The sequence below is a fragment of the Fukomys damarensis genome, unplaced genomic scaffold (genome assembly GCF_012274545.1).
Source record: "Fukomys damarensis isolate Sample0158 unplaced genomic scaffold, DMR_v1.0_HiC HiC_scaffold_23, whole genome shotgun sequence".
In the NCBI taxonomy this organism is placed as follows: domain Eukaryota; kingdom Metazoa; phylum Chordata; class Mammalia; order Rodentia; family Bathyergidae; genus Fukomys; species Fukomys damarensis.
Genome location: NW_022900935.1, coordinates 16,595,872 through 16,623,194, shown reverse-complemented (window position 1 = coordinate 16,623,194; position 27,323 = coordinate 16,595,872). Strand labels below are relative to the sequence as shown.

General features: G+C 55.8%; 1 protein-coding gene across 1 annotated transcript; it reads right to left on the bottom strand.

Moving 5' to 3' along the window:
- Positions 1 to 1,040: 1,040 nt before the first annotated feature.
- On the bottom strand, positions 1,041 to 20,869 carry Laptm5 (lysosomal protein transmembrane 5). Its single transcript, XM_010621623.2, has 8 exons — positions 20,728 to 20,869; positions 8,561 to 8,654; positions 8,023 to 8,099; positions 6,410 to 6,538; positions 5,658 to 5,780; positions 4,463 to 4,558; positions 2,798 to 2,890; positions 1,041 to 1,484 (listed from the first exon to the last, which is right to left on the bottom strand). The coding sequence occupies exons 1-8, from the start codon at positions 20,812 to 20,814 to the stop codon at positions 1,395 to 1,397; spliced, it is 789 nt and encodes a 262-aa protein (XP_010619925.1). The 5' UTR covers positions 20,815 to 20,869; the 3' UTR covers positions 1,041 to 1,394.
- Positions 20,870 to 27,323: the final 6,454 nt, after the last annotated feature.

The window sequence follows — 27,323 nt, the reverse complement described above, 5'->3', positions numbered from 1 at the left end:
AATGTGCGTGTGTGTGTGTGTGTGTGTGTGTGTGTGTGTGTGTGTGTGTGTGTGTGTGTCACTGTGGCAGGCTGGAGGCAGCCTCTGGCTCTCCTACATTGTCTGTTCCTTTGTTTTTTTCCAGCACTAAGGATCGAACTCAGGACCTTACGCTTGCAAGACAGGCACAGCACCACTGAGCTAAATCCCCAGACTCCCCCCTACACTGTCTGTCAGAACCACACCAGTCAGAACAAAGCTTCTTGCTGTTTTATTGAAAGCCTTCCCAGTCACATAAAAAGCAGCACATGAGGTACGGTGGGAGCCCCTAGAGCCTGCCCTCTCCCTGCACCCTGACAGACCCAAGGACCTGTCCTGGAGCAGGTGTGTGGACAGCACCTTCCCCTGAGTCCCCCACCCCTCCAGGAGCCACAGCCAAGTCTAAACCCAGAGGCTCTGCCTGCCTCTCTGCACCTGATGGTCGAGTCTACTCCAGCAGACAGTTGTGCCCGATTCAGGGCTGGATTGTGCCTGGCCTCAGCTGGAGGACAGACTGGCACTTGGTGCTTCCAGGCAAGGTCACACTGGCACAGAATCCGCCACTGTGACCACACCGAGCCCAGACCGAGGAGCAGCCAAGACAGCCTTTGTCCGTGCCAGCTCTCTAACAAAACAATTGTGTGTTTGAAGTGACTGTTTTATGATGAAGACAACTGTTCTTTCCTGAAACAGGCTGACAGCCAGCAACTGTTTGAATTAACAATTCTCCAGCCACTCCCAGGCAGACAGGGACCAGAGCTGGTGGCCAGGTGCTGGGTTAGTCTGAATTCAATAGTTTGGTGGATATTTCAGTTTTTGATTGAATTTCGTCACCATTCTATTTATCGCTATTCCCAGTAACAGATGGTTGGCTGAATTGCTAATTGTTTAAGCAAGCGATTGGAGGAAGTTGATGGTGTGTTTATGTTTGGGGGTGTGGGGGTGTCTACTTGAGGAGGACTTTGCTAAACCACCCCCTTGTGAACTGACAACTACTCACAAATTAGTGCGAAAGACTGTTATTTGGCCAAAGTATTTTACTGATCCGCCTTTTTGATTTGGCAGTTGCTCAGTGAAACTGATCAGGTTGATGGTTGTTGAACTGAATTCATCAATTTAGAATGATCAATCCTCTGAGGAAGAGATGCTGATGGAAATAAGCGAGTCGGGCTGGATCTGAGACCCAAGCAAACTTCCAGCCCAAGGGATGGCCCAGTCTGAATCCCCTAGGCCCCGAGTAAGGAGCAGGACAGGGAGGGGACACAAGCAGACTGTCCGGAAGTCAGCCGGGGGCCATGGGAGCCCCCAAAGCGAAGAAGCAGATTACAAGGCAGCTCTGCCCCTCCCAGCACCAGGGCTGGGGGTCCTGGCAAGGGTCACACCTCTGAGTATGGGGGTGGCGCCAGGCCACCCTCAGGAGACTTGGAGGGCAGGGAGACGGCTTCCTCGTAGGATGGCAGGACCACCTGGGAAAGAGAGACAGAGGGCTGAGAGTTACCAAGAAGGATCCACAGTCCCAACATGGAATGGAGAGACCAGAACCTGGCCTGTGGGAACACGGTGACAGCAGTTCTGTCCTGCTGGGAACAGCTGCCTTTGCCTGCTAGAGGCAGGTTCCCCATGTTTTGTAACAACGCCCCACTTCCCTCAAGAAAACCGTCTCAATCAGAGTGCTCCCAAAAGAACTGGTCCCAGCAGGTGTGGTAGTGCACACCTATAACCCCGGCACTCTGAGCCAGACGGGTTGCAAGTTTGAGGCCAGCCTGGGCAGTTTAGCTACTTACAGAGAACTTGTCTCAAAATGTAAAAGAAAAAAATTTTAAAGGCTGGATATGTTGGTCAGTGTGAAGGTTCTGAATTCAACCCCCAGTACTGCAACCCACAACAGCTACAATTGTATCTACTGATCCCATCCCACAGCTCCAGGGGGCAGGCCCAAACAAGCCTGCTTGTTCAAAGCAGAATTTCACCCCATTGGCTAGAGTTGTGGGTTTGGGGAAAGACACAGGAAGCGAGATGGGCCATTCGCATTGTAGTCCCCTTTCTGGTGGGGTATAGCTGAGAGGGTAGGAGCTCAGCCTGAGGGTTTTGGCAGCCATTTTGCCACATGAAGGAGAAGGCTGCCCAAGAATGGGACCAAAAATGAGCAAAAGAGAGGCCGGAGAAAGAGAGGATGAAATCATATCCCCACAGCAGGACTCGACCGGGCCTGAACCCACACCTACTCTGGTCTCGCAAGTTCTGCAAGCGAGTAAATTCTCTTTTGTACTTGCTAGGTAGAGTTAGGTCTTTGCCACTTGCACCCAGAAATATCTTGAGTAACCCAACCCTCAGCGACTCCTAAGCCATTCCTATCTTCACCCTGGGAAGCTGTTTCCCAGCTGACTGTACCCACGGACCAGACAAGACTAGGCCAGAATCGCCTTCTCCAGGAAGCCTCCCCCGATGCCCCAGATATCACCTCTGTCCCTGTGCTTCCCACCAAGCTGCAATGGCATCTACTCCTGGGTTCGCCTGGACTCTGCATGCCGCTAGGGCAGAGGGAGTGTCTTGGTATCCCCTGCACCCAGGATTGGATACAAAACCAAAGGAGCGAGAGATAGTAAATGCTGAATGAATGAATGAACGAAGTAGGCTATGATCAGAGCTGGAGAGGTTCACATTTCTCCTGATTCATCGTAAAAGTGGAGGAACCCAGGTCCAGAGAGGGAAAGGAACCAGCCCCAGATGGCACAAGATGAGAGGAGTAGAGCTGGGATTGGACGGCAGCCAGGCTCACCTTGGGGGGCGGCTTGGAGTCGCTCCTCTCTGCAGCCAAGTTCACGTACTTCATGAACTGATAGCACCTCCACACGCACTTGAACATGTAGACCTGCAGAAAGGCGGGGTCAGCTGTCCTACTTGCTGCCCAGAAGCCTGGACAGATGCCGGCACCTCCCGAGGGGCCGGTGCTCACCCCACAAGGCAGCACCTAGCTGCTGCTGCTCTGACGGGGAGCTCACTACTCCAGAGGACCCTGCCCGTCCTGAGACAGAGTGGACAGTGGGCAAGGTCCTCTTCACAAGGGCCTCGGGTGTGTTGTTTTTCAGAGTAAGCAACAGCAGCATGTTCAGCGCTAGTGCTCACAAGTGAAGGAAGCAAACGCAGGTCCGCAGCTTAGCTGTCTGCACCGCTTCCTCCCAGCAGTGCAAGTGAGAATAGAGGGAGGTTTCAGACGGACAAGGGCCAAGGAGTCCCAAGGGGCCAATGCTCCAGGAAGAACAGCTGGCCCCACTGCCCCTGAGGGAGAGGAGCAAGTCCAGCATCTGGGAGGTCTTGTTTTATGGTGCCCTTTGGCAGGGCTCAGAAACAGTGAAAGCCCAGGGCACAAAGGCTGGAGAGCGAGGGTGGGGGAGTCAGGGCTGAGCTGGGCTTGTGTCAGCCTAAGTCTGTCTCCCCCTGAAGCCTTCGGAAAGGTTTCCTGGTGGCTCGTGAGTACATTTATGCTAGGACAGCCCCGGAGGGATGTGCAGAGGCACCGAGTGCAGCCTCCAGGGTGGCGTCCTCTGCGAGCAGAGATGGCTCAGGGCCTCGATGGAAGGCAGGACCTGGAGACCCCGCTGCAGGGAAGACGGAGGGAATGCTACCGTGCAGCCGTGCCCCTGGGGGGGCTGTGGGCTTTGGCGAGCTGCCTGGGGGTCTTCTTCAGCTCAGCTGTGGTTCTGAGTGTCTGCAATGGTCCTGCATTCCTCTCGTCACCAAAGAAGCACGGCTTTAACATCCTTCTGCTGAGGGACGGCCGGTCTGGCTGCAGCCTCCAGCATCCCAGAATTCCCTGAGCCGCCTGGGCCTTTACACATGGCTAGCATGCCCCCCTGTGCCACCTCTTTTCCCAGATGGAAAGCCCTGGCTTTGCTGACCTCCTGCATTTTCCTGCTGTGTCACTTGGCTGCTCAAACTGCTCCAAACACTCCCTTGTACCACCACCTCCCCTCCAAACTGGACGCTGAGCCAGACGCTGTGCTCTGTGCCGGACACTACAACTCCCCCTTCTCCTCAAACTTCTGTTCTCGTGACCTCAGGTCTGTCTCACCATGGTGCCTGGGTCCCACAAAACTCCTGCGGGCCAAGCGAGACTCCGAGAACCCTGCTAGGTGACCTGGGGCCCGGAGAGAGAGGCCAGCGGAGCCTGACCCCACAGCCACCAGAATGGGCCAGGCTCACACCAGATCAGCCCAAAGCTGAGCCCAGTGCCTCTCTGGGTGCTGCCTTGAGCCTCTGAGGCCTGGACACAACCATGTCCAGTTCATGGGTGTCCCCAAGAACCCCAAGGGGAGGAGCTGGCGTGAGAGGGGCCAGAAAGGATCTTACAGCAGAGCAGGAGACAGCAAGGACACACATGCCTGCCCCCCGACATCCAGGCACAGTGGGCCTGGGAATTACAAGGCGGGTAGGGGCCACTCACCTTCAGGATGAGGACGCTAATGAAGGCGATGGAGAAGATGAGCATCATCTTGACGAACTGACTGTGGCCCATGCCCTCCTGGCTCGGGAGGTAATTCTGCAACGAATGCGGGGCCATATCACCCATACCCAGGAAACCCCACTCCATACCCACAGGACCACAGGGTGACAGAACCATCGCCCAGTCACCGGCCACAGCCACCCTAGGAGGCAGGTGTGACCGGTCAGCCCCATCGGGCAGGTGGCAACCCCAGGGAGCAGGTGTGGCTGCGGCCTCCCAGGTCCCCATCTCCAGCAGGTGGCAATGGCTGCCCGTAGCCACCCTGAGCCCTTACTAATGGAAGATGTGGCCACGCGAGCCACCCAGTGCTGTCACACCCCGACCGAGGCCCTGAGGAGAGAATCTCTGGGATGGTTGGCAAATACATCCATGCATTCTGGGATGCTGCTCCCTCCTAAACGCGGACTTGTTTTCCCCTCTGAGTGTGGCTAGGCTTAGCAGCTCACTTTTAACCAACACAATGTGGCAGAATGTCGGTGTGTGACATCCTGGACAAGGACGTAAATAAAGGACGCTGCTGCCTGCTCTCCTCTTTCTCCCTCTTGGACCATCTGAGTCGGGGTAGAGGGCAGCAGCCACGTCATGAGGACAGTCAGCAACACTACTAAAGGCTGCATGGTGAGGAGCGGAGACCAGGCACCGGCAGCCCCTCGAGGAGCCATCTGGGATGCGATCCCTTGGACTGGGCCAAGAGTGGCCGCTATCTTGGCTGCAGCCTCGAGGGACCCTGAGTCCGGACCATGGGGCCAGCCACTCCCAATCCTGATCCTCAGAAACAGTGGGGAATAACCAGTGTACGTTGCTCTAACCTTTGGTATGTGGGAGTAATTTTTCAGGCAGCAATAAAAAAAAAATTAAAAAAAAAAAATTAGCATTATTTCCACGTGTGGTTCCCAGGCCAGAGCCCCCTGGGATCAGGCAGGCCTGCTCCCAAAGCCACCTGCTCCTTGATGGACTTCCTCCCCTTCCTGGAACCTGCCTCCTTCACTCCTTACACGTTTCTCCCTGAGAGCGCTCCCTCAATAAATCACTCACAGGAGCCTTCCTCCGGGCAGCCAAGCCTGAGACACAGGGAGGGCACAGAAGGTGAAGTAACTCGCCCAGGACCACACAGCCAGTCTCTGCCCGGACTCACCATGTGGTTCATGGACTTGAAGTTGAGATAGGTGGGCACTTCCATGTAGGAGCTGCAGAGGGTCAGGATGCTGAGGAAGAAGTCCAGCAGCTGCAGGGTCATCAAGGGGACCTTGGAGGGACCCTGGGGAGGACAAAGAGGAGGGGAAAGAGTGAAAACCAGCAAGGCAGGCGCAGCCACTGTGGGCACATGCGGACCTCCCCGAGGGACTGCTCGGCCAGTGACATTGGCCGCTCTCGGGTCACTGTGAACAGACAGAAAGGGACACCCTGATGGTCACAGTCAGTGACCCAGGTCTGGGAGCAGACCCAGGACTGGAACCAGGGTCTCGTGATGCCCAGGCCAGGGCTCTCCCACACAGAGCACTTGGTCTCAACAAGGACAATAGGCAGGGACTTATAAAAGCAACTCCAGAGGGACTGTGGCATAGACTGCCATCCTACCGTGGGTGCTGGTCACCGGTGGCCCTGGCCGTCCGCTGCCATCTGTCTGGGGACTGGGGCTGGGGCTGCACAGGAAGGCGCCCTTGCCTTGCCTTGGGTCCCACTCACACAGAGCCACATGGCCCGCAGTTAGGGGCACTTCCAAGATGCCGAAGGCCTGCATTCATTCCCCTTAGAGCCCGCCCGTGACAGGCCATGAGAGTGCATGCAGATACCGCCTCCAGGACAGACCTGGGAGCTCCGGCCCCAGGACTCCAGCCGGGACTGACCTGGCCTTGGCTCCCGGCCTCTCAGCTGGCTGGTACTCACCGGCCGAGTCCGGGAGGCAAACTTGAGGTAGGCAGGCAGCTCAATGTAGGAGCCCAGCAGGGTGAGCAGGCACAGCAAGAAGTCCATGATTTGTAGGGACAGGAAGGGCAGCAGGAGCTTCTCCCGGTTCTGGAAAGTGGGAACCACACTGTCACTGAGGCCCTCACAGGCAGCCAGAGTTCCCTCACGGCCCATGTGCCCCTTCCCTCCTGGCTGCTGAGCTCTTTGGCACAAGCCTGGGCCCACGCACTCCTCTGAGTGACATCCCAGGACAGGAGAGGTGTCTCTGTGTCTCAGGGGACCTCAGGGACTATCCCGTTCTACTGGGGCTCTCCAAGAAGCACCTCAGTTTGTCCAGGAATGCAGTAAGGAAGAATCCTGTGCCCATTTTACAGAGAAGACCGGAGGGGACACCTTGGGAAAGGGACACCAGGGCCAGAGGGGACATCCTGGAGAAGGGACACCGGACCTACATCCAGAAGGTGACTAGGAGCAGGCTGGAGAGCAGGGGCCAGATCCTCGAGGCAAGAGGACTGGCTCAAGCTCAGGTTGAGGGGCTGCCCTCGTGACAACGACCTTCCTCTGTCAGCTACTGCCAGATGCATGAAGTCATAGGAAGAGCTCCAGGAGACCTGGCTGGAGTCCCTGTCCTTCAGCTGAAAGGGAGTGACCCATATTCGTGCATATGCACCCATAGATGGGGACGAATCACAGAAAGGATGGTTTCCTAATGTATCATATGGGTGTCCAAAACCACTCAGGTGGTGACAGGGAAAACCCAACTGAATCTGAGTCCTTGGGGACAGCCTGCTCCACTTTCTTAGCAGGACACTTTGATTTTGTGCAGGAGCCTCTGCAGCCATCCTGTGCAATGAGGACTTGAAGTTAAGGTGGGTGAGGCCTGAGTTCCAAGAGAGACGGGGCTCTAGAGGGCTGAATCACAGCTTTCAGGCAGGGTGGAGGCATTCCAGACTAGAACCAAACCATCACCCTCTCTGTCACCCTACCCGTGCCTGGCCACCTATCAGCCCAGGAAGAACGACACTCTGTCTAGTGGCAGTGTGGTGAGGCTGCCCTCCTGTCTCCTTGAGGCCAAGGGACAGGGGCTCCTCTTTTGCCTGCCTCTATCTCCCTTGGCCTTGCCGTGGGCCAGGACCTGAGGCCGTCACATCGGACGCCCCTGTCTCTCTGTGGACCCGTCTACCTCAGTGAGGCCAGGAGCTCGGAGTCTCCAGATCGTGAGTCCCACTCTGGGCCCCAGGGCCTGCTGACTGCTGGGAACTGCGCTGGACGCACCTGCGCACCCATGTTTTGGCTCCCATCCCTGGTGACAAAGCCTTCCCCTGTCCCCAGCCTCAAGGCCAGCCGTCCGCTTTTCTCTTTCAAAATCCCTGCCCACACGGGCAGAGCAGGATGTGGGCACCAGCTAGTTCTCCAGCGCACTGACCAGCACAGCCCACCAGCCTGGGCTCCCTGCAAGGAGGGAGGCCCCCGAAGGAGGCTGTGAGGATCTCTAGGGCCCAGGTGGGCTCCCCAGAGGCCCAGCTCCCCACCCTCTGCAACAGGAACGGGAGAGGCAGGGGGCACCTGGGGCCCCTGGGGCCCCTGCCTACCTTGATCACCCCAACCAGCAGGCTCAGGCTGATGATGAACAGCATGGTGATGAGCAGGAAGCTGGAGACCAGGTCCGCTGAAAGGGAATGGAGGGTTGAGGGGTCTGGGGTGCCGTGGGACCCCAGCAAGGCTCCAAGGACCACACTTCGGGAGCCGCTCACTTGGGGACCTAGTGTGAACAGGAAAATGCAGCCTGCCCCGTGCCATCCCCAGCCTCGAGGGGAAAAAGACAGCAGAGCTCCTCAGGCCCCCGATGGTGTAACAGAGGCTGGGTGGGAGGTCAGGGAGGCCACAGGGCCAGGCAGGAGTTTCCATGGCATTCCCGCGTGCTGGGAAGCGGTGGGCCGCCTCCTTGGGCTGGCAGATGCGCGGAGGTGCCACCCTCTGCTGTCACCGCCAGAGATGCCAGGGGCAAGAGGGACGGCACCATCTGCAGGGAAGCACAGAGGCTCCAGGGCCCCAGCAGGGCAAGACCGGAGCCAGCCCGGGCCCAGCCGGGCCCTGCCCGCACCCTCCCGGCGGCTGTCCCAGACCCACCGATCTGGAGGTAGAGAGTCCTGGACAGCCTGCAGGGCGCCTTGCCGTGGGCCACCTCCACTGCATGCTCGATGAACAGCAGGACACTCATGACCTGGGGGTAGAACACAGCACCATCAGCCCCACGTGCGCTCGGGGTCTTGGGGAGATGGGAAGCCCTAATGAAAGCGGCCTCTCCAGAGTCAGCCTGGCCTGTCTCTTCCCATCTGTGTGAGCTTGGACAAATTACTTGATTTCTCTGTACCTCTGTTTCCCCATCTGCACAACGGGACTAATTCTAATAGCCGCCTTAGGAGCCACTGTGAAGAGAGACTCAGAATCAGGCCCAGCCCCGAAAGGGCTGTTTGTGCCCATGGCAGACGGTCTGGTGTGAGGCGGGGAGAGGGCCCTGTTCGAAGGCCAGGCACCGGACCAGGCTTGGTCACAGCACCTGGGCCTCGTGGAGCCCCGCGCCCTGGGGACCAGGAGCACAGGCATGGGCAGCCCTGAGACAGCCTGTCCCAGAGTCACGGGGCCCTGACACCTGTCCCCTCGGCCCCGGTGTCCACATCCACATGGGGGGATGACTCACAATTACCTCGTAGGGCCGTAGGCGGCCAGATGAGGCCATCCATTAAAGAACCTAGCAGGTAGTGAGCACTCGCTGTGTGTCAGCTGCTGTGATCTTAGAGGTCTCTCTGTCCAGGTCCCTAAGGCCCACCTGACACGCGAGCCCTGGGCCACGCAGCCTCAACTTAAAGGTTTCCAGCAGAGGGACTTCAGCTGGTCCTGTACGTCTGTGTCCTTGCAGCAGTCTCTCCACCCTTCCCTACCACATACACATTCTCCAGGAACGATCTGCTCACACTGAGAACAACACACATATCCCCTTCCTTCGAGTGGGCACTCTACCTTTATTAATAGAGCCCAATTTACACTGGCTTTCTAGGTAGCCTTGTACTGGCAACTCATGCCCAGCTGACAGACAACTACCACCTGTTTCCCCTATCTGATTATGTGGGGTTTCGTTTTGTTTTCTTTTCTTTTTTAGCTCAGTCACAGGTCTTGGTTTGTCTTCCTGCCGCAGCACATCCTGTTCTGGGTCTCCGAAAGGACCAGCCCAGAAGACTGACGAAGAGTGGTTCCAGAGTTCAGGTCAGGTGGATTTGAACCCAGCTCACTGTGTGACCTTGGGCAAGTCACTCAACCACCTGAGCTTTCTCATCTGGAAAGGGGCACTCACAGGATGCACTGCGTTTGCAAGGCATTGAGCTCAGGCGCTCAGCACAGTCAGCTTTGCCGTTGCAAGTTTCCGTGGAGGAGGACAGTGGGCTCTCACGGCAGGCTCGCTCTGGCTGCCCCTCCACCTGGTGCCGAGGGGCCAGAAAGGCTTCGCTCACAGGAGGCAGTTGCGTGGGGCCGTGGCGGTGTGCCCAGGAAGCAGCCTGAGACAAAAGCTGCTGCTCAGACCCGGGCAGGAGCCCCACCTGCTCTCCTCTCAGTTTCACCTTAACGAGAGAAAGGGAAAGGGAGGTAGGGGATAGCTCAGCCCAAGTCAGAAGTTGGTGCCCTGCAAGGTGGTGAGCTCTCCATCGCTGGGGGTATGGAAGCAGAGCACAGAGTAGTTGCCCCTGGGCTTAGAAAGAGCTCATGAGCATCCACCAGGCACAACATGAGGACAGCATGAGCCAAGAGAGAACAGAGCATGCTCTATGTAAGAGCTTTCCAAAAGAAGTAAGAGCATTAAGTGACAATGTCATGTGCAAAGGCCCAGGGGCCTAACTGTGCAGATATGTTGTATCCCTCCAGGGGAAGCTGTCTTTTCTTTAGGAGAGGGGACATTATTAGTGGGGAAGTGAGTTTGAGAGAGAAAGAAAAGACAAAGTCCCAAGAATCTAGGGCTGTCTGAGATACAAAGCACATCTCTGAATTGGACAACCCCAACTTCCAGTTCAAAAACATGCCTCCATCCGCTTGTTTTATAAGGTCCTCTGGTTGGAGACCTGGGAAGGGGCTGGAGAGGGCTTGATGCAGCCTAACTTCATGCCAAGGGACACAGCCAGAACAAGCCAGGGACTGTGCCCCGACTTCCCAGGTGAGAGAGGGAGCCAGGCTCGGAGAGGCCCAGAAACGTGGCCCCACCTCCCAGTCTGTCCTTTCCAGGACCAGCATTCGAACTCAAGCCAGTGTCTCCACCCCTCACTGCCTTGCCCAGCAGCCCCTACCCCTGGGCCTCCCACAGCCTGAACCACCCCACTCCCACTGTGAGTCAGACAGAGGCCGTCTCCCTCCCCCAGCAGCCGGAGCACAGTGCCCTTCGCCTGCCTCCGGCGGCCCCACTTCCCCTTCTCAACAGCCCCAGGCAGGTGGGGTACCGTGAGCAGCGACCAGCCCAAGGCCACAGGCAGGGTGACCTCAGAGCCTGCCAGTCCGGGCCTGGGAGAAAGGAGAGGCTCAGCTCCTGTACCCCCAGTCCAGGAAGCGGGGTGGACAGAAGCAGACCTCTGTGCTCCAACCTACGCGCCAGGCCAAGGGCCCGGGCTGAGCCGTGTGGCTGTGGGGCTGAGGACCCTGGTAACTCTGCTCCCCAGCCAGGGATCCCCTCGGGGCTGGGCTGGAGGCACTGGGGGCGGCTCCTGGTCTCACAGCCACCTGCCCTCCCCAGGACAGCCACCCCACCCTGGGCGCTTGGAGCTCCAGGGACAGCAGCTAGGGTAGGAAGCCGCCCACTGACTTGCTGCTGCCCTGGCCTCAGTTTCCCTGGACAAGGTGTCACCTCTACCTGCACCTGGGGCCACTGAACAAAGGAGCCCCTGAGGCCTGAGCTCCTACAAGCCGTGGGACATCACGCGCAGGCTGCCTCCACTAGCACAGCCACGAAGCTGTGTCCTCCCCATTAGGAGGCAGCATGGCTCCTCCAAGTCCCCAAGCAGATCCAGAACCCAGAAGTCTGGGTTTCCAGGCCTCCCTCCCCCAAGGTGTCCGCAACCTCTGCCGCCCAGATGTCGCCTGCGCCCTGAGCTTGCCCACACCCCTTCACTCTCCGCAGGTGACACAGTGCCTTCGAGCCGATCGTGTCAGACGGCCCCAGGCCCAATCCAAGCTCTGCTTCCGAATCCATAACTAACCTCTCTGGGCCTCAGGCTCCTCATCAGGACATTGGGTGATCCCTGGACCTGCCTCGGACCCCACCTTTGTGGGAGGTAAAAGGGCAGGGCAGGTGCTGTGGGCCAGCACTGTGGAGAAGCCGGCTTCCTCTCCCCCAGAAACACTGAGCACCTACTGCCTCCCCACTAGACTAGCACCGACTCTGGCCTGCTGGCATCAGTCTCCAAGGGAAGCCAAGAGAGAGCAGAGCATACTCTACATAAGAGCTTTCCAACAGAAGAAAGAGCATTAAGTGACAACAGCTTGTGCAAAGGCCCCGGGGCCTGACTATGCAGATATGTTGTACCCCTCCAGGGGAAGCTGTCCCTTCTTTAAGAGAGGAGACATTACTAATGGGGAAGTGAGGCCCAGAGAGGAAGACAGGGACCAGCCCCCAGTCACACAGCAAGGCGTGCACAGTCAGAATCAGCTCAGCCCTCATTCCCAGCTCCACGCCGGCCACCAGCCTGCTCAGCCCAGCCCTCACCGTTCTACTCTCCGTTCCTCTTTTTCACCCATTCCTCTGTTCCTCCTTGGTCTCAATTCCCTGTTCTGCTTCCCTAAGCTGAGCAGGGGAGGAAGTGACCGAGGGCACAGGAGATGTGGTTTCTTTGCTGCTGGCTCTGAGAAGCACCCTGCAGCTTGAGCTGAAAAGAGCAGGGTCACACAGAAGGGACAGAGATGGCAGGGTGACCCCGAGTGTGGCCGGGGGACAGTCAGGCTGATACACCGAGGAGAGCCCCAGAACAGCGACCCCATAGTGAGGACATGGCAGGGTGGTGATGGTAAAGACCACGTGGGTGGGGGCGACTTCAGACCCTCCCAACTCTAGATTCAAAGACCAACTTCCTCCCGGGAAGCTTCACCTTGGACCTGCCGCAGTCTCAGAGGAGGCCTGGGGAGACCTCCCTCCTTCCCCGTGTGGCTCTCGGGGTAAAATCTGAACCCTCCATGTGCGGCTGGGCCCCGAAGGGCACTTCCCCATCTGCTAACTTCAGGACGGTTCCCCGCTGTGCTGGGATGGAGGACTCTGCCTGCGTGACTCGGCACAGCCTCACCCTTCCCCAGCAGATAGCACGGCTGGCGAGCGAGTCCCGGGGCCGTGCCCTGCCTGCCACGTATCTCAGGGCTGCCCACCTCGCCCCTGGGTCCCCACTGGGGGCTCCTAGGCTGCCACACTCCGAGGCCATTACGTCAGATGTCCACGATGGCCTCCTCCTCACCTGGCCCCATTTCCCCAGGGTCTCCCAGGGCTGCCTGGGAGAAGGCAATGACACCCGACGGATCAGTAGGGAGAGGAAGCCCCCTCCACCACCCACACTTCCTGTTCCAGCTTATCAAGGGCAGCTGGGCGGGAGCCGTTCCCCCACTGTGCTATCTCCCCAGCCACCTCTCCATCCAGCTCAGATACCATCACAACACCCCTGCCCCAGCCTGACACCCTCAGCTGCAACCGCCAGCTGCCTTCACCTCCCAGAGCCTAGCTCCTCTCTCATCTGTGGCCTTTTTGTCCTTCCCCACTGCCACCCTGATATCACTGTCCCCTCCTCTACTTAGACTCAGGCTCATAGATCTCGACCTCCTCCAAGCCACTTTACTTCTCTGCCTCAGTTTCCCCAGCTGCCAAAGAGAGAGAAGCAGCCATCCATGTGGGAAAGGGGCTGTGAGGAGGGAACAAGGCCACATCTGTCTACTGCGGAGCCCAGTGATTCAGAACGTCAGGCTGGTCTGGGGCCGGGACCATTTGTCACAGCCCAGCCCTCCTGTGGGGAAACACGCAGACTCCCTGGTCAGTTCACACCCTGAAATGCTACCCATGAGCTGCCTGCACAGCGCGGTGCAGCCCCAACCACAACCGCTGAGAAAGAAGCCACATCCATGGGACCCTGCAGCTACTGGTTCCCTGAGCTGAGGGGCCGGGGAGCAATGAGGAGCCACGCTCGGTCCTCACGGCGGGCCCCAGCTGCTGTCTCCGTCTTGGCCGAGGCCCCGTGGACGTGCTTACTTTGTGAGTGAGCCTCAGGACGTGCCCTCGCGGGACCTACACACCCCCATGGGTAAAGGATGCGCTAGTTCAAGGTTGGCAGAGATAGAACAGAGACTGGCTGACACCGACTACTCGGAGACCTGGGGGGTCCGGAGAGGAAAACAGCCAATCCGTCCATGAGCCTGCAGGCCAGACGCCGGACACACAGGATCGCAGTGCCCTGGGCTCAGGACTGGCCTGCTGCACAGGGTCTGGGAGAGGCTCAGGGAAGGCTTCTCAGAGGAAGCCAGGCTCCCGGATTTCTCCAAAAGGCTGGGAACGGCATCCAGGCAGAGCGAGGGGCATGAGCAAAGGCAGAGTATGGGAGGTGCATCCAAGAATCTCCGAGGCCCTCCCTCCGGTGAACGGCACTCAGGGTCATCGAGTGCAGGGCACAGAACGCGCCCCCTGGGAAGCTGGGTGGGTAGGGAGAGCGTAGAACAGCTGGAAGCTCACAGCTCCACAGGCTGTACAGGGCTGGGACTCTGGTACAGTAGGAGCACTCGGGAGTAGCAGCGGTGTGTGCAAAGACCCTGCCTGAAAGCAACAGAGCACAGCGGTGCCAACCAGGCTTGACCAGTTTACCACCTGCACCCCGGGACCGGCTGTGCCTTGAACCCTGCTGCGGGCTCCAGGCCAGGGGTCTGGGAAAGCCAGTGCAGGGTTGAGCACCCTCCCAGCAAGTGTGCCCCTGGGAGAGGAGACAGGGAGGCAGTCTTCACCCCAGCCCAGAAAGGGGACAGGTACCCACAGGGGAACTCATCAAGTCCCCTTTTAGGGGCAGCTGTATGGAGACTTAGAGTTGGTCTCCAGGCTCAGCCCAAGGCCTAGTCGCCTCCACCTCCTGAATACCCATGCCCCAAACTATTCCCCAAGCCTTCGCTTCCCCAGGGATCTTGACGGCAAAGATCCACAATCGTGACAGTGACAATGAGTGTTGTCTCGCCTGTTACTACTGCGCATTCGAGAGATGCCAGGTGTTCCTGGGCCAGCTGTCAGAGGCAGCTTCGGGATTATCCCTTTTCCCGTTTGGCAGGTGAAAGCGACATCTGTGGGTGTGGGTGCCGGGTTTCAGAGAACAGGCTCCTCCAGGGCGAGACAGCAGCTCCCGCATCCCATCTAAAGTGGGGCCATGGACTTGTTCTTTATCTGTCACCAGCTGCACAGTCGCTCAGCCCCTGGAGCCTCAGTTTCCCCCTCTGTACCATGGAGGTGCTCACAGTGGGGGGGACTGACCACCCCCCTGTAAGGGAGGAAACCGAAACCGCAAGGTCGTTCCAGCCTCTCCCAAGCAGCTGTGCTCCACTTCCTGCCTCACAGGACACTGTGCCCCCTTTCTGTCAGGCTGGGATCCCCTGGGAGATAAGTGCTGGCCTCACAGTGAGCTCAGAGCTGGTTCCGGACCACTGCTCTGGGCTCAAAATAAAAGCCTCACTTCCAGGGTGCTTTGGCCCCTGCTTCACAGGGCAGCCTCAGCCTGGCCAGCCTCTGTCCTCCAGCGAGGGCTCACCTAAGAGGTCCTCACTGTGGAGGCCCTTTGGCTGATGCCTCCCCCAACCACGCCCCTCTGACATTACTAAGGTGACCCCCAACAGCTGGGGCTACCACCCCATTCTATTCTCAGAAGCAGCTGGGCCTGAGCCTGAGACCAGGAAGTAGGGAGGAAATGAGACCCAGCCTGGGCTCTGGCCTGGCCTGACTACGGTCACACAGCAAAGTGACCACTCTCATGGGCCGCTGGGCCTTGAGTAGCGGTAAGAGCCCAACTTTGACCCAAGGCCCCCACTCCCTGCCCTTCAGAGCCCTAGGGTCCCGTGCACACAGCTTCCTCAAGAGGCCGGTGTCAGACCGAGGGTGAGGTGCAACTCACTGCTGGCCAAGCTGTGGCCATGCACTGGGGAGGGCGGCACCTCTCACCCTGGCCGCACCAGCCTGTCCTCTCCAGAAAGGTCACAGAGTAGCGGAGAAGAACCAGGCCTCTGTCCGGCCCGGGGCCCTCAGGCATGAAGGTGACAGGTTTTCACAGACCCTCACCAGGGGACTTTCCAAGGGTCCATTTTTAGGGCCCAAACAGACAAGCTTTCGAAAGAGATGGGGCCCCTGCAGCCAACTCCCATACCACAGGGCACTGGCCTGCAGCCCCCTTGCACTGGGGCCACTCGGCTTGATACCTCATCACGTAGCAGATAGAGAAACTGAGGCCCGGACAACAAAGGCACTGGTCTGCTCAAGATCACACAGCCATCGAGTGATGAAGATGGACCTTTATTCTTTTCAGTCTCTACCCCCAAAGTGGGGCAGAAGAGCCCCAAGAGTTCTGAGGCTAAGTCAGGAGGGCTTCCTGGAGGTGGAAACTCCCAAGGTGGAGCAAAGCCGACAGGAATGGTGGAAAACCAGGCATGGGGAAGGATGACCTGGAGAGGTCAGAACCCAGCCCTGGGCTCAGAAAGGAAGCTCCTGTCCATCCCTGCTCATTTCCTCTACCTGTGTGCAGGCTGTGCAGGCCCGAGGCAGCCCCCAGCCTCCTCCTCCTCCTGTGCCTTCGGCAAGTCCAGGTCCTTCCGGGGCCCATGCTTTCTCACTAAAATGAGCAGTGACCTCTACTTGTAGCTGTAAAGCCCACACCCAGGGCGACCCTCCTGAGCCAGCTCCCAGCTTCTCCCAGCTCCACGGCCACCTACCAACTTCCCAACCTTTCTGCACACCGCTCCTTCCACCTGCTGTGCCCTGTATCGAACTCGGAAAAGTGAACCCTGCTCTCCCTGGGGGATGACACCTCCTCCAGGAAGCCTTCCCTGAGCCTTCCCAGGGACCCCCGCAGCCAGCAGTGTCATCTGTCTTGCTGTCACAGCTTTCCTGGGCAGACTGGGGCCCCTCCAGAAGAGGACAGAAGCAGAGAAGCAGTCAGCCGCCCCTGGCCTGGGGCTGCTCTAAGACAGCCCAACCTTTCTGGGAGTAACAGGGCTCCACTCAACAGGTTCTTCCATACTGGGAAAGCAGAACATTTGCGCAAAAACACAGATCAGCCTGGGATTGCAACCCCAAGCAAAAATTATTAAGCTGGCTGTGGTGACAAACACCTATGATCTCTGCACTCTGGGAGACTGAGGCGGGAGGATCAAGAGTTCCAGTCCAACCAGATATGGTGGTACACACCTGTTATCCCAGCACTCAGGAGGCTGAGGCAGGAAGATCGCTGCAAGTTTGAGGCCAACCTGGGCTATATAATGAGTTCGAGGCCAGGCTGAACTGCACAGTGACCTGTCTCAAACAAACTAACAAACTAAAAAGCCAAATGCACAAAACCCCAGTCTTGTCACAAGAAAATCACCAAAGGCTCCTTGAGCGGCAGTCAACAAAATTCTGCCCAGCTGGCGGAAGTGAAACTGTCAGGGTCACCAGGAGCATGGATGCACCATCAATGCACAAAGGGAGCTGAGCAGACAGAGGACTCGTGTGATGCACGTACCCCAGAGGGCCAGGCGGGGTCCTGGGCTGGAGAGGACACCAGGAAAGCTGACCGATGTAAAACATGATCTCTAGATAATAACAGCAACTGTGCCACCAAGGGTGTATGGCAGTTCTCTGTTCTACATCCACAGTTTTTCTATAAATCTAAAACTGTACTAAAAATGAACAGTTTGCTTTGAAAAGTAGTATGTGTAGCCAGGCACAGCGGTTGGTGCATTCCTACAATCCCAGCACTTGGGGAGGCTGAGGCAGGAAGATTATAAGGCACTTCAGTGACCTAGCAAGACTCTATCTCAAAATAAAAAAGGGCTGAGGATGAGGGTGTATTTCTGTGTGAAGTCCCTGGATTCAGTCTCCAGGAACAACACACACACACACACACACACACACACACACACACACACACACACACGGAGTAGTACTTGTTTATTGTACCAAATATGGGAAAAGTAGAGCATTCAAGATCATAGCCCAGAGACGACTACACGATTAGCGTCAGTGCATTTCCTCCTCTCTTGGCTTTGACGTATCCTGTTTCTACAGATGAAATCTGTATACTTTTTTTTTAATCACAGCAGGTGTAAGTTTTTACCCTGACACACATTTCTAAAATGGAATTCCAGGAGTGCAGGGCAGGAGATGCCACGGAGAGAGAGATTTCCAGAGGAAGGGGTCCCTTGGGGCTCCTCACCTCCTGCCACCAGTACAGGACACTCGAGGCTGATGACCAGCCAGGACTGGGAGTCCCCCCACTTCCTTTGTGTGCAGGTGTGAGTGCCCGGAGAATGTTCCCCGCACCCCAGCAAGATCCCGGCCCCCAGTGCCAGAAGCCGGGGCCCTGAAAGCCACTTCTCGTAATAACGTCCACACAGCTCGGCAAAGCATGACGTTCTCCCAGGACATCAAGGGCCCGATTTAACCCTCCCTGGAGGGTTTGTCACATCCACAAATAGCTCACAGCTCAAAGCCATCACACATGGCTGGCTCCAGATGACAGTCAGCCTGGGCAACTGGCACATCTGCACTGTGCTGCTCTAACCAGGCAGATGTTCAAGGTCTTGTCTGTACACCTGCCACCCAATGGCTGGGCAAGGGAAAGTCCCCAGCCCCTGCCCTTTCTGGGAAGGAGTGGGGGCCTCTCGCCAGGAGAACAGGAAGACAGGCCCCCACTGGAGTCAGCTGCAGACCCCAGCCCAGGGTCGACCAGCTTGGCCTGCATCCAGCTACTCTCCTGTTCTTGGGCCTCCTCTGGCTCTAGAACATTCCATGGCTCCCCATGACTAGCATTACAGGCAGTGATTCTCTAGTGGGAGCCATCATGCCCCAGGTCTAGGTGGCACAGACAGCAAGCGGGGCGGTGCTGTTGGCCTCCGGTGGGCAAAGGCCAGAGATGCTGCTCAGCTTCCTACATGCATAAAAACTATCCTGCCCCAAATAGCCATGGTGCAGTAGAGGGAAGGTCCAGATTCTTGTCTTGCCCCTCGGAGTTCCCGTCCCCTCCTCCTCCCCCAGCCTCCAGTTGGCCTCTGCATGGCCACTGGACAAGTCCCACACACACACACCTTTGCACACGCACTTTTCCTCCCCCGTCCACAGCCCCTGGCCAGACTGCACCTCCAGTCCACGGTGCCAGCTCCGAGGTGAGCCCCTGATCACTCGGCCAGAGCCTCCAGCTCTGTGCATGGGGACTGCACCTAGCTTCACAGCTCACAGGTGAGGACCTGGCTGGGACACTCAAGAGGAAATCTGCAGTAGTGCTGCACAAACCCACGCGGAGGACGTTCGCCTGGCATCCGTCAGCAACACTGAAGCATCAGCAGCCAAGTCATGAAAGCAGCTTCCTGCTGCCCCACAAGTCAGAAGTGCCACAGCCAGCGCCCACATTCCTCTGTAGCAACAACTGCCGGAAGCAGGGGGGCCACCGGGGTGGATGGAGCAAGAGCCCCCCAGATCCCTCTGCCCTCCAAAGCCACTCCCGTGACCTGCCTGGACCCTGGAGACACTGGACACCCCTGTGCTGTCGACACATGAGCACCTCCCCAATGCGCTGACTTTATGAAGGGGAACCAGGCTGAGACAGGATCATCCAAGGCCACACAGACAGGGGCAGAGCTGGGGTAGGGACGCAAGGACCTTCTGCAGGCTTCTCTGCCCACCACACTGTCCTTCTAAGTGTGCTGCACTCTCGGGGGCTGGAGGCCCAAAGGACTTCATCTGGGGACAGACGAGATGTCATTTGCCTCTCAGGTCTTGCACTGGCAGGAGCTGAGGTCCTCCAGAAACTGGAACAGGGGATCCGACAGCTTGGGTCCAAGTGCGTTGGTGGCATTAGTGTGGCATGTTGGCACATCCCTAAGAAAGCACTGTGAGCCAAACACTGTTCTATGAGCTTTGTAAGCATTATCTCCTTGACCTCACAACAGCCTTATCAGGCAGGCATTATTTCTATCCGCATTTTTCCGATGAGGAAACAGGCTCAGAGAGGGTAAGCTGCCAAGGCTATACAACTAAGAAGCAGGGAAGCCAGGGTTTGCATGCTGCAGTCTGGATCAGAGGCTGTCTGCTAACTGCTGAGCAGCAGCAGCTCATGAAGGCTGACTTCGGACACAGCCCTGACCGCCCTGTGTGACACGAAGAGGATGCAGCCAGCTCTCAGCAGCCTGCAGCTGCCCGCCACAGCCGGCTGCCTTGGGCCCATTTGAGGAAGCCCTTCCAGGGCCCTGAGAGAGCTGTTAGCCACAAGCTCTGAGCCGCCTTAGCAAGGAGATACCTGGGGCTGGGGCAGCTGGACATGGCCAGGAGTTGGGTGTGGGATGTGGATCTGGGCGGGGCACAATAGGGACCCTGACATTCTACCACCCGTCGGGTGGGGAACCCTGACCTGAGGGTCACGCTGAGATGACAGGAGACAAAGGCCACACGAGACTGTGCACAGCGCTGCCCAAACAGGAATCCCTAGAGCTGCTCCCTTTTACTCCCTGGGAGCTGGGTCCAGGCCGTCACCCTACTGGTCAGCTTGGGATCTCGAGCTTTCTTTGCTGGGAGTAGGCCTGGGCTGGGCTGAGGGACACAGGCTCAGCCCCCTGCCTCCCAGTGGAAGCACAAGGAAGAGGTTCCAACCTCTGAACAGTCCAAGCCTGGAAGAAGGAATTAGGCCTGGGCTGCGTCACATCCTGGAACGACCCCTGCCTGCGCTCCTCCCAGATCCCTGCCTCAGAAGCACTTTCCCATCTGCTGCCTCTGCTGCAATACCCCTGGGGCTGCCATTCTGCTCCATTTGTGTGAGGCAGGAACTAATCTCCAGAGGGAACACAAGTTACCCTGGCTTGGAAGGAAGACTCCTCTACACTGTTCTGCTGTGCTCCCTCCCCCATCTGACAGAGGGGGAAACTGAAACACGAAGTGGGAAAGGATTTGTCCAGGGACCCATGGGACAGCAGTCCTCCCATCGGAGAGGCTCAGCAGGTCTAGGGTCTCACACACACACACACACACACACACACACATGCACACAGTCACACAGCCCCGGGACAGCCGCACTCACCACATGGTAGATGGCCAGGGCGGTGGTGGCGATCCTGACATTAAAGCAGCAGCAGATCTGGCGGACAGGAGTCTCGCGGGGGGCCATGGTGCTGCGTCCCCTCCTCTGAGGCACTGAGGGGAAGGAGCCAGCGCCCAGAGCTAGTCAGAAAAGGGGAAGCTACAAGCTGCCCGCCTTACTTCCGCCCTGCCACAGACAGCAGGGGCACAGGCGTCACAACTGGGCGGGGTGGCTGAGAAGGGGGTGGGGGACCACAGCTGCCTCAGAGAGACCACAGGCCCACTGCAACTCGGGGGGCCAGGAAACCTAGCCAGGTCTGGGCTACACAGCACCTGCCCTGGATGCTCACCACTGCCCTGGGGAGCCAGAAGAGTGGCCAAACCCATATCTAAATAAAGAGCTGGGCAGGATGGTGCACACCTATAATCCCAGAACTCTTGGAAGCTGAGGCAGGAGGATTGTTGTGAGTTTGAGGCCAGCCTGGGCTACATAGTGATTTCAAGACCAGCCTGAAATACAGTGAAGCCCTGTCTCAAAACAAATAAACAAAAACAAAATGGGGGACCATGCTGGGAATGTGGCTGAATGGGAAGATCCTAGCTGGGCAGGATGGTGCACACCTATAATCCCAGAACTCTTGGAAGCTGAGGCAGGAGGATTGTTGTGAGTTTGAGGCCAGCCTGGGCTACATAGTGATTTCAAGACCAGCCTGAAATACAGTGAAGCCCTGTCTCAAAACAAATAAACAAAAACAAAATGGGGGACCATGCTGGGAATGTGGCTGAATGGGAAGATCCTAGATTCACTCCCCAACACTAGAAAAAAAAAAAAAAAAGAAAGGAAAAAGAAACAAATCTGGAGAGGTCTAGACACTCACCCAAAATCACATAGTAGTTAGTAGTAATGGCAGGATTCAAACCCAGATCTGTCTAGTTACAGTAAATCCTTTTCCTCCTAAGCATACATGTGGATTACTTCCTTTATGCCTCTCCACAAGCCTTGGAGTGAAGTGCTATTACTACCCCTATTTTACAGATGAAGAAACTGAGGCACAGAAAGGGGAAATGACCCAGCAAGTCAAAGAAGAAGAAGGGATTTGAGCCAGACTGGCTGACTCTACATGTGTCCTGGGAGCTGACATTCTGTCCCTCATCCCAGCCTTAGGGAGAAGCATGTTTTTTCTATGCCCTGCAGAGGTAGCAGGACAGAGTCACCGCTAAGCAGAGCCACTGATCAAGCTCAGGCACTAAGCGAGGGGTTCCTCCAGCTGATCTATAACTCCTCCTGGCAATCTGGACACCCTCCATCCAACTCCCTTTTGTGGACCTCAGGATGCCCAGTACATAAAATCAGGATTTTTTTTTCCCCTCACTCCTGAGAAAAGTCAGAATTCATAAACTTTGACCACTGAACAAGTTAACTTAGACCTTTACTCCCTCCTCATAAACTATCCATACTGCAATAAAGGAAGGGAATACAAAGCAAAATGCCTGTAAGAAGTTTCTAGCAGACAGCAGAGCCGGAAGTGCTGTGAAGCCCCACCCCCACACTTGACATCATGGGGTTTGGATTGGATACCACAGTGGTCCATCATTTCCCTCCTAGGATAGGTTATAAAATGTCTGTAAGCCCCTCTCCCTTGGCAAGAGTGGATCTGTTAGGCCCACAAAACTTGGCTGTGAGACTTGATCATATCCTTCTCTGTCTTTGAAACCAAGGGGAATCTGCAAGATTTGGCCTGGAAGACCCAGCCAATCCCTTTCTTATTTCATTTTGGGTGTGAATGAGACCTGACATCCTAGCAAAGTGATGCCCTGCAATGATGAGCATATCTGGCCTAGGATCAAAGCCCAGCACCTTCTGGCTCCATAGCCAAAGCAATGAAAGAAACAGCAAGCCCAGAGGAACTGGAGATTGAGAAAGTATCCTGGTTCCTGAGTCCATGCTCAGGTTTCCATATTTGATTGTGCTAGGAAGCCACTGGAAGATTTTATTCCATAAGAAATGATGGGCGTTGATAGCATTATGATTTGGCAAAACCAGAGCCGGTATGGAGCCGGTTCCCAAAGATAAGCATGAAACACTGATGGTGTGTGGCAGAATTTTATGTGACTTGAGAATGAACATTTTCATTTTGATAGCGATCTTTTTTTTTTTTTTTTGGTACCAGGGATTGAACTCAGGACCTTTTGCTTGCCAGGCAGGCACCAGAACCACTGAGCTAAATCCCCAGCCCTCTTTTTAATTTCTTAATGGCTGAAAATAGTTCTGACGCTATTACAGAATGGTTAGTGAGGAGATGGCAATGTCTTTAAGGACGACAAGTATATTCTTTGTGTGACTGTGTGTAGGGAAGTTGATTTGTGTTGCAGATAAATATTAGCTTTGAAATTTTAGGGGGAGTATGATTTTTTCAATGAATTCCCCCAAATGATTTATAAAATTTTATTTTTTGAAGCAAAGTATTTATTGGCACATTTTAGCTGTACTTACTGATATATCTATCGTAGGAGCTTGTACCTGTACATGATCTACTTTGCTTGTTTTTTCCCCATTTCCCCCTCCCTTTTCCCCTCCTTATTTATAAAGGCTTTGTTTGTTTCCATTTTTTCCTTCCATTCTCTTTTTTCTTGTCCCTTTTCTCCTTTCCCCTCTTCCCTCCCTTGTTCCCCTTCCCATTTGAACATTTTTTTCCCCATTTTCCCCTCATCTACGGTGCATTTTGGTCCTCACTGCCACTTTCAGTTTCTCACACCAGAGAAAAAATACAGTATTTAAATATGTGTGTCTGCTTTACTTCTCTTAAGAGCACGGTCTCGAGGTGCAACAATTTAGTTAGAAATGTCTCAAGCTTATCCTTCTTTATGGCAGAGTAGCGTGAGAAATTTATTTCAATGTGCATTAGAAGTACCTATAACAAGCGCATGAATTCTGTGATATTTTTCACTTACAGGAGTAACATAGTTTCATTTTAAAACAGATGCAGTTAAACCAAAAGGCAGTAAGCCTATTTAAAGAAAATACTAAGAAACCTTCGCACGCCTGCGGTGTGGCAGACAGCCACGGAGGGGAGTGGGCATCGTTGGCTTGAGAGTCCCAGGCATGGGAAATCCCAGCTCCCCGTAGGTAGTGGTGTGATCTCAGGAAAGACACTTGGTCTCTCTGAGCTATTGTTTCCACACTCGCAAAATGAGGAGTCTGCCGGGCAGGGCTGTGGTAAAGATGAAATCGGATCACATGGGTGCATCTGTTTGTTTCCTCCCTCCCCTGCCTTCCTTCCCCCATCTCCGCCATTCTCGGGGCCACTGGCAGTGGCAGGGTTGGGATTTGAACCCAGCCTCCCGCACCTTTAGGGCCCTGGCTGGGGCCCCTTACTCAGGCCCTATGAAACACAAGCCTGGCCTCCCCGCAATTCCCTGAGGCAGGGAATGACTGGTATCCCAAAAGTAGGAGCCTTTAGCCGTGGCCACGGCACTAGGCCAAATAAAGCACCCCACACTTACACACACACACACACACACACACACACACACACACACACACGCACCTCCTAATCTCTCAAACTCGTGGTCTTGTCTACCATTTCTCAGGGCAAAGGAGCTTCATAGTTGTAAGTAAATTCAAAGTCTTGAGATGAGGAGTTTTTTCTTGGATTATCCAGAGAGGCCCAATGTGATCAAACAGGGCCCCACAAGTAAAAGAGGAACACAGGAATATCAGAATCAGGAGAGATCAGAAGATGCTGGCCCCTGGATGGAAGGAGGGGCCAAAAACCAAGGAATCCAGATGGCTTCTAGAAGCTTTTTGAAAAGGTCAGGAAACAAATTTTCTTCTCAGGGCTCCGAACCTTGATGTTAGTCCGTGGAGAACCATTTTGGCATTCTGGCCTCAGAACTGTGAGATAAGTGTGTGCTGCGTGTGGCCTTTTGTGAGAGCAGCAATAGGAAATGATCACACTGCAATCTGTGGTGGGGCTGGAGCCCCCAGACACCCTCCACGGAGACCACAGTCTCCTCCGCACAAGTGTAGCCCATGACTTCCTCACTGTGTGTCACCAAGCAAGCTGTGAGCCTCTCCGGGGCTCAGCTCCTCCCTGAACAAAGTGGGGATGATTCTAACGCCCATCTCCTGGGTGAAGATCAAATAGGAATGTGCACACTCACGGACAAGACTGCAGTCACCCTGTGTTCGTGCTCTGTCCTTTTCATTACAAATCACATGCTCTGAGCTACTGGGGGTGGAACCCAGACCTCTGCACTTTTCATTTGGTATTTTGAGACAGGTTCTCACTAAGTTACTAAGTGTCGCCCAAGCGAAGCTTGAGTCTGTGATCCTCCTGCCTCAGCCGAGCCACCATATCTAGCTCCAATCAAGTTTTATACCCTCCTTGCTGACAGGTGGAGTCCTGCAAAACTCGGACCCTCCAAACTCATCATCCTGAGAAGCAATGATCCCATTTTCACAGCCACAAAGGCCTGAATCAAACCTGCTCGGAGCACTGTCCTTGCAAATGTTATTTCTGACCCAGGAGGTCTTCTATGATTCCCTGACGTGGAGGTTGATTCCCGTATCCTGAAAAGTCTTCTGCGCTCTGCAAAGTCCATGCCTCTGGCTGGCTGTCCTGCTCCATCGTTTCCTGCCAGGGCATATTAATATTTCAACATTCGTCTTGGTTTTCTCAAAGGCGGAGTTACTTTTGCGCTTTCTTTGTGAAGCCAGAAGAACGTTATTGGAACTTCCCTCCCCACCTACATGCCTAGAGGTAAAAATAGAACTCCCTACTCTGCCAGGTTTCATGTTTAAACAAAGAGTCTGGGGTCATGTGTCTTTTCGATTAATCCAGATAAGGCATTTGGGAGGGCTGGGGTCAAGTTTGGTCTGCACAATAAGGACTATTTTGATTGTGATTGTTGCAAGGATTATTTCTGTCCTTGGCTAAATCTTTCCCCAGGGAGCCTCCCCCAGCCTCAGCCGGGAGGAAAGAAAGGGGAGGTGTTGATTTGCTGACCTCAGGGGCAGTGGCTTGCAGCAGGACACACAGCTGGCCTGCAGCAGAACCTTTCAGAAAGCAGATCCTCCTTGGGGACCATGGCTGGGAGGATACGTCGGGGATCCCTCCCTGCTACAGGGCGTCTTCCTGCCTTTCACTGACCTATGGCTCCCTCTCAGCTGCCCTCACCCCACACACTGGCCTGAGGTTCACGTGGACCTGCAGGGCCAAGGTCAAGGTCAAGGTCCTGAGAAATAAATGAAACCACAGCCCGCTCCCTCCCCGTCTCCTACCCTCAGCAGCTCACCAGGGCTGGGTCACATAGGCACTGCGGTTGCTGGGTTCCCCGCCACCACCACCCCGTCCTGTGGATCAGCCGGACCAGGATTCCTCCCCAGCTGGCCAGGGAAAGCCAGGCCTTCAGGGACCCTGCCCTGAGGCTGTCACTCTCAGCCTAGCAGAGCAGGGGATGTGGTAAGCAGGATACAGTAGTCAACCCTGCACTCATCCATACTGCCCCAGGCTCTGCAATATGTGGGCCTGAGGCGATGGCACCAGGATTGGGAGGGGACACTTGCTGTAAACAGCCGGAGAGCTACACCAGGGCCTTGGGCTGCAGATCAGCTCTGGGTGTCCACGGGGCCCAGCGCTTGGGGCCCGGGAGGGAGCAGAGCACTGGGAAGCCAGCTCCCCGCATGGCTCTAGAGGGTCTCTCATTCCAGTTGTCACACTGTGTCCAGGGCTGCCGGGAGGCCCAAAGGACGACCCCTGTCAAGTGCAGCCTCTGGGTGCCCTCTCCAGTTGATAGCCCCGCCCTCAGACAGAACCTCCAGGGAGATCCAGGCCCCCTAGGAGGCTGATGATGAAAGTAACACACCTGCCACTGACACCGGGGCAAGAACAATCTCACGGGGCATTTCCCCCAGATAGGGGATTTTTGTGTAATCAAATAAAAACAAAACAAAACCCCCAAACAACAAAAAGCCCTTAGGAGAGGTTAAAAAAAAAAACAAGGCAGAGAAGGAATGCTACTAAAGCACTTCTAGGAAACTAGTTTTTTTCTGGTCTAAAAGGGACAGGCTCCGCAAGTACATGCCTTCCACTTATTGTTCTAAATCTCTTCTTCCTGCCGGAAACACAGGTAAGTGCCTGGAGGAACAGCAGCCTGGAGGAAATAATGAGGGCAAAAACCGCATGCTCGGGCAACATCAGGAGTAGAGAGATGAATAGAGCCCTGGTCTGGGGGCATCAAAAAGCCTCTGTCCAGGTTGGGGATTTAGCTCAGTGGTGCCGCCGCCTGCCTCACAAGCTCAAGGTCCTGAGTTTGGTCCCAAGTACCAGAATAAGTAAAAATAAATAGCCTCTGTCCCGGCCTCTGCACTGCCTTCCCCTGGACATCTTGTAATGTGAGAAACTGTCCAGGTCTTCTGATTCCCTTCATGCACTCAACAAGACACATGTCCTAGATGTTCAGACATTGCCGTGGACAAGACACACAAGGCCCCTGCTGTCAGGGTGAATGTTCTAGTGGGGAAGCCAAGAAATAGCACCACACACAAACAATGTCGCTCCAGCAAGTGAATTTCTCTCTGTCCCGATGCCCCCT

Excerpts from the sequence above, each read along its gene's own strand:
- Laptm5 (XM_010621623.2), bottom strand. The coding sequence starts at position 20,814 with ATGGCCCCCCGCGAGACTCCTGTCCGCCAGATCTGCTGCTGCTTTAAT. Across the intron at positions 5,781-6,409 it reads TTGCCTCCCGGACTCGGCCG|GGTCCCTCCAAGGTCCCCTT; the intron begins GTGAGTACCAGC and ends TGTCCTCCCCAG. Across the intron at positions 2,891-4,462 it reads TTAGCGTCCTCATCCTGAAG|GTCTACATGTTCAAGTGCGT; the intron begins GTGAGTGGCCCC and ends GCCTTTCTGCAG.